The sequence below is a fragment of the Pholcus phalangioides genome, unplaced genomic scaffold (genome assembly GCF_987345545.1).
Source record: "Pholcus phalangioides strain wild (caught in Gottingen) unplaced genomic scaffold, Ppha-v1.0 ptg000014l_1, whole genome shotgun sequence".
Classification (NCBI taxonomy): domain Eukaryota; kingdom Metazoa; phylum Arthropoda; class Arachnida; order Araneae; family Pholcidae; genus Pholcus; species Pholcus phalangioides.
Window position 1 is genome coordinate 16,892,708 of NW_028301607.1, and position 7,216 is coordinate 16,899,923.

The window sequence follows — 7,216 nt, forward strand, 5'->3', positions numbered from 1 at the left end:
ATTTGGTGGCTTGGATGACCACAGGGTTGGTAAAAAAAACAGTTTTTTTGGTTTAAACCGGTTTTTTGTTTTAAATAGTATTAACATTAAAAACAATGAAATTTCTGAAAAATCATTCAAACTTCTAATAATTAACTAAAATGAAATGGTTATTAATGTAATTAACACTATTCCCATACTACAATAAATATATCTTACATTTTAACAAAAACCAACTTTTGCAATTTAATTATTTTTTGCTCAACTCAGTGGTGTTTGAAAATTCTTTCAATGTTATTATTAATCATATAGTATATAAAGGTTTTTCTCCAGTTACTTTCAGTATGCTTAATTAGGAAGCTATTTTGAAAAAAGTAATAAAAATTAAGTGAATATAATGTATTTAATGAAGCATAAATAATGCAGATTAATTAGCAATGATTTACGATATACAGGGTGATTATAACTAAGGTTCTGATTTCAAAACACTGTAAAAAAAGAACGATTGTCAAAATAACTTGAAAATTGACATGAATATTCCTGAAAAAAATGCAATTTTATTTGGTAAAGGGGAAAAAATACTTAAAAATGTAAAATTAATGACATCATCCAACATGTGGGAAATTTGCTCGCAGAATGGAAACGATAGCCAGTCATGGCAAAATGATACCTTAATTATAGCATTGCATGATTTCATAATTCATGGAAACATCACAAAAAACGAAGTAATTGAACAAATAACTACAACTTACTTAAGAAATGTTAAATATGTTGTCCAACCTGAGGTTGAAAGCACAAAAATTGTTGTTCAACAACAGAATCGGAGTATGCCATGGTCATGATGTACAGCATCATCTACTTGCACATTTTGCACTTTTTTCTTTTGCGAAAGAAACTTCCATTGCTTCAGGAGTATCCATGCAAATTTTCAAGTCATTCTGATCAGTACTTATTGTATAGTTTTGGAGAATCAAAATTCAAATTATAATCTCCCTGTATATAGCTGATCATTTTTCATAAATCTGTTATTATTATTTAGTAGAACCCTGATTAACTGGGCTTAACAGTGTGAAAGTATAAAAAAAACTGCTATTGAATATTAAGACTGGGAGATATACAGTAGGAGACGTGCTACTTCTTATGGGAATGAAAATGTATGTGAGGTAATGTAACTACTAGTACACCAGTCTTTGTCCTTTAAGGACAGCTGATGTCTTTATTGGATTATAGGACCACCTGCCCCTAGCATGATGGTGTCACTACTGTTGCTGCTTCTTTGTGAAGGGAAAAACAAACCCTGTGAGATAATGCACCACTACATTTAGATGTGTGATGCAATCCTTATTCATGAATTTGCTAAAGATAGAGCATCAGAATGTAGCCAAAGGGTAGAAAATGTGTGAAGGGTAGAAAAAGAAAACCAATATGATATTTTTCAAGGAGAAAAATTATATTTAGGCAACTTTTATTTGATTTTTTGAAAAAAACCGAACTTTTTGTAAAAAAAACCACTTGGTTAAAACCAAGGTTTAAACCAAACAACCCTGGATGACCATGCACCTTGTTAAGTCTGACCGCTCTGATTTCAGGTTACGATGGCATTTTTTTTTTCTTGCCATGATTTTATTGTGTTAATGACAGGTAATTTTACCTTCTGTTGGGTGATAATTGGTGAATTTGCACTAATTTGCAATGGCTATCATGATGTCACATTTATTTAAAGTGGATAGTTTTTACAAGTTCATTTTCATTTATGAAAAAATCTGTTTTTCAGAAATTCCTGTTATAGGTGCCATCTCATCACATTGGATAGTTATTTCCATTATTTTTTTGATATTAAGGCATATTTTTCTGTTTTTGTTGATTTTCTTTCAGTGTACTCATATTATCCTCAAAATTATCTTCATTTGTTTTCTGTATATGTATAGGTACCCTCGGGACAGTATGCGGAAGGACAGAATCACACACCACTGATTCCGGCCATGCATTCTTTAGGGACGGCCGTGGCCGTCCCGCCGCCACCTCCTCCTCCACCACCTCCTCTTTCTACAACTGCACAACAAGGCTGTACTTACTCTGTTCCAATGCATAGCGAAGCAGCGATGTCACAAACAGCACATTTCTTCTATCCGAATAATAATCAAGCCTATGCAGGGGCCACCCAACCCCAGACTCCACAAAATTCTGTTTTTAATTCACCCTTTAAATCCAGAGCTTATAAGTGAAGACAAGAAAAAAAATTGTTGGTGTGTCAGCCAAATGATGAAACAATTTTTAAAAAATAGCTGGAAAGATAATCCCTGTTTACTTAATCAGTCAATCATCTCATTGATAACGATTTTCATTCTATTATATATATATAATATATATATTGCGTCCCATCTGTCTCCCACTGGATGGTGTTCGTAGATTAATTAAGCAGTTTAATCTTTTTTTCTTTTCATTTGGTTGTCATGCAATGGCAGGTATGTTTTCATTTTTCACAGGTAGTTCTGTAGAACTATTGCGCTAGTGTTAACAGACAGCATGTTTTGTTGGTTTTTCTACTGAAAATGCAAAACATTATTGCATCATTTTTTTATTTTTGTTTCTGGCATTGAAATTCTCATGCTTGGTGATAATCATTGGGGCCCCGCAGATGGATGTGAAAAAATTTCTCGCTCTGTGAGACCAAGGTTACATGTGATGTTGAATGAGCAGACAGAGATTCAAAGCATAGATTTGATGCCAGAGGGGCATCCGCTTCCTCACTCTTAGTTTACAGTCCTCAGGATCGTTTATGCAATACTTTTTTTTTGTATTTCCCATAAAACAAGATTCTTTAATTTTGTTGCAGATCTGTTAAGTTTTTTTTTTTTGTTTTTTTTTTATCTCTAAGCCCAGTGATGAAATTGATTTTTAACAGGTGCTGCTGGGTCTAATTAATATCAAAGCAAAAATTTTCCCCGTGTGTTATTCGTGTTATTATCGCAAACATCCTGTGAAATCATTAAAAAATGTACATATTTTTTTTTCTTTTGTATCGACTAAACTTACTGTACAGTATATGTGTAATTGTGTCGACGAAATAAGTATAAATAAATATATAATGGCATAGAAAAAACTTGCAAAGCTAGCGAATTTTAACATACTTATGATCCCACTCATCCTCTCATTTTATTCTCAATCAATGTACAATGTATAAATACTCGCTATCATCAAGAAAAACTGTTCGTTACGTTAAGAAGAAGGACGGTTGGCCCCGCCTGGAACTGCTCAAGTTATATTCATATAGCCATAATACATCTTTTTTTTTTCTCCTGTGTATAGTTACATTTTGTATCATAATTGTCATCAATGTTTCGACACTAAAGAAAGCAGCGAAGGGTTTTGGGCCTGCGTAAATTTTTTTTTCCTTTTTTTTTGTACATTACTTTGTAATTTATTTTTTAAGTTCGTGAATTTTTATTTCATTGTTGTTGATTATTGCTTTTAAAATGTTGCACTTGTACCAAACTGAGTGATATAAAGTGCTAGTACTAAAACATGCCAATTTTCTTTTTTCTTTGATGGATTCTTACTTTTCTGTCTTGCTTATGCACAAGCTGTATATCACACATGATCCTGTCAACCAAATGTGATCGGCAATCTTGAACGGTATGTTCTTCTCTGTAATTTTGAATAAACAAAAGGTCAATGCAGCACCCTGCGTTCTAGCGCACCATACATGCCTACCTACCTTTCCCCATTTGTGGCCCTACTGACAGAACAGATTGACAAAAAATTATGCCAGTTTTTATATTTAAACTGTTATCATGCAAAATTTGAGCAGAAAACTCAATATATATTATGAACCCGAAACACTGGGATTTAAAAACCACTGCTTCAAAAGCATGGTGGTGTCCTGAAGGAATCGGATCAAAACTACTAAATTGCATTAAGAGGGACATTTACAAAACAAAGTTGTGCAGATAATCCTTTGCTATATGAAATTTTGCTGTGAAATGATTTTGGAAAGTTATGAAACCTGTGAAGTTCAGCCTGGAGGTTGATGACACAAAATAAAGTGTTCCCGATTCTGCCATGAAGCTGGACTGGAAGAGATCTCGGTAACAGGATAAGTCCAGTGGCAAAGTTCTAGCGTTCATTCATTCAGCCTGGAGGTTGATGTGTTTCAGACAAACATTTGCCTTTACAATTGTTTATTACTTTAATGCTGCCAGTATTATGTATATAATAGTTCATTCCTTTACAATGGTTTGTCACTTTTTCAATTCTACGAGTAATTGAAGAAAATCCAGGCAGAGCTGGGTATTTTAGCCGGATATTATCATCTACGCTATAAAAAATGAAGTAGAAGAAAATTATATGTATATTCATACATACAGGCACATTTAACACATTGAAAAGATTATTCATTATAGACTCGTTTCGGCATAGTGTCATTTTAAGATAATCTTGGAGCTCTTTCCCCTTTCAGGCAAAGTGTTTTTTCTGAGGCCCCCTACCAGGCTGGAAACCTGCACAAATTCACATGCTCACTCTCAAAAATTTTATCAAGTTTTCATTTTTGTGAGGTCCCTGGCCATGCTTGGGTGGGCCCATTCGTTAAGATGGCACTGTTTCGGCCACAGAATTATGGGGAATCTTATTTTAAATTCATCGCATTCTGTGGAATGAGGAAATAAACACTCACCAGGAATTAACTTTTGACATACCCATATTAGAGACATCACAATTTAAAGAATGAGTCCTGATGAGAGCAAGTGATTGCTTAAAGGTAAGTCAAATTCACGTAGCTAATATCCATTATTTTGAGAAAAGGTAGGTCTAAAATGAAGCTTTATTTTGATAAGAAAAAGCACCCATGTTGTTAACACTTAAACGACCGCTTACAAGATTTTTCGTGTTTCAATGCCGAGACAGGCAACAAGATTTCTTGATTTTTAATTTCCTATATGTATTTGTTTTTAGTTTCCAAACAAGAAAATCGTTAGTCTTAGAGTAGGCCTATGGGAAATAATATGCGATCATTTAAGTGTTAATGTATCGCGATAAAAAATAAAACTATCTTGGAGGGGGAATGGATTTTTTTTTTAAAATAAAATATTTTATTTGTTTCCAAAGTTAAATAATACATGAAACAGTCAAATCTCAATGTTTGTTGTCTAGAGGCCTGAGCCTGTACAGAGCAACTAATTAAAGGTAAAGACGAAAGAAACAAAAAATAACACAAAACTTATAATTAAAAAAATGAAGTTAAATAATAAAATAATTTTTTGTAATAATTATGCTGAAATACATGTTCACATAACAGTAGCATTTGATATAATAACAATTGATATGAGGCAACTACAGGCGTATGGATAATAATATAATTTGCTTCTATAAATGAAAATATACATCTATATCGTCTATTGCTATTAGAAATTGAAAAAGTGATTTTTTAAATGATGCAAACCTAGATATATTCTGCATTACCAACGGTAAAGCATTAAATAGTTTAGGAGCAAGGTAGTAAAAATGTTTGCGAAATATTTCTTTTCTAAATGAGGGCATGCAATAAATTTCGTTTGGTCTTCTCAGTGATATGGACTCTCTTTGAGTGCATATTGATTTATTACGATACATGTAGAGTATGATTCGGTAGATGGCGTTATGTCTTATGGGGAGTAGATTTAAATTTCTGTAAATTGAGATTTGAGAACGAGCACTGTAAATAGTTTTGAAACATCTGTTTTGAATAGAACAAATAGGCTGTAGATTTGTCTTGTAATTGCCACCCCAGATGATGCTACCATAATTGACAATTGAATAAAACCAGGCATAGTAAATTTCTCTCAGAAATTCTGCCGTTACCTTTTGTTTCAGATAATAGAATTTATATACAATAAAACATAGTTTTTTCGCTATTTCTAGTGTATGAAGTTTCCATTTTAGATTGCTACTAATATTAAGTCCTAGATATTTGATATTTTGTACCTGCTGAATTTTTTGGCAGGAGCAGTCGAGGTTCATCAAACATATTGGGCTATGGAATTTTAGATTAAAATCAATTTCAGAGTAAATTAAGTTGAAATGAATGACTTTAGTCTTTGAAAGATTTAGGGTTAAATCATTGGCTAGGAACCACTTTCTGATTAAGCGCAGGTCTTGATTTATTTTAGTTGTTAGTGTATTAAGATCGTTGGAAGAATATAAAAGAACTGTATCATCGGCGTAAGTAATCATAGTACCATGAATATTTAGTTTACATAAGCCGTTTATGAATATTATAAAAAGTAAGGGGGCTAAATTTGATCCCTGGGGGACTCCTCTCTGTATAGTGATATAGTCACTTAGAGTATTTTTAATTTTAACTCTTTGTTTACGATTGGTTAGATATGAAGTGAACCAGTTCAATGTATTACCTCTGATTCCAGCAGAACTGAGTTTCTTAATGAGAATTGAGTGATTTACATTGTCATAAGCTTTTGAGATGTCTAAAAATATGGCCAGGGTAAATTTACAGCTGTCAATACTGTTATAAACGAATTTAGAGAAGTTTAATAGAGCGTTTTCGGTACCACATCCTTTTATGTAACCATATTGATTTACAGCAAAGAAATTTGTTAGGTTAAGGAATTTATAAATTCTAGATGATAAAATTTTTTCTATAACTCTAGAAAAAATTGGGAGAATCGATATAGGTCTGTAATTAAAAAAGGGAATTTTTCTCCAGATTTATAGATCGGAGTGATGGTTGCTCGTTTTAAGGAATCAGGAAATGTGGCTGAATAAAAAGTAGTATTAATAAATTTTGTTAGGAATTCAATATTATTTCGTGCAAATTCTTTCATAAGATATATACTGTTACCATCGTAGTCAGGTGTAAATTTCTTGTAGAAGCTGTTTAGATTATTTAGGACTTCAGTATTATCTACATCAAACAAAACAAAAAGAATTTACAGTTGGATATAAATAATTTTTGAATTCATTAGTATCGTTAAATACTAGATTACCATTGTTGATATCTTTAAAATGGGCGTTGAATTGATTTGCAAGTTCCAAGCTGTTAGAAAAAATTGGGAAAATTGAATTTTGGTTTTTATGATTGATGGTATTACTGATGGTTTGAATTACATTTAATAAATTGTTTTCTATAATATTCGTTTTTAGTGTTTATGATTTTCAATTTCAGTTCCCTAGCTACACAATTATAAGCAGTTTTAAATAATAAATCATGAGGATGTTTCCTTAATCTGGTATATAATTGTTT

At 32.2% G+C, this 7,216-nt stretch overlaps 1 protein-coding gene across 3 annotated transcripts in view; it reads left to right on the plus strand.

Moving 5' to 3' along the window:
- Positions 1 to 3,505, plus strand: part of LOC149078215 (uncharacterized) — an 82,830-nt gene extending 79,325 nt beyond the window's left edge. For all 3 annotated transcript variants that reach the window (XM_089241810.1, XM_089241809.1, XM_089241811.1), the window contains one exon: positions 1,908 to 3,505. In XM_089241810.1, coding sequence (XP_089097936.1) covers positions 1,908 to 2,204 — 297 coding nt within the window. In that variant the 3' untranslated portion in view covers positions 2,205 to 3,505. The remainder of the gene's footprint in view (positions 1 to 1,907) is intronic.
- The last annotated feature ends 3,711 nt before the right edge of the window (positions 3,506 to 7,216 follow it).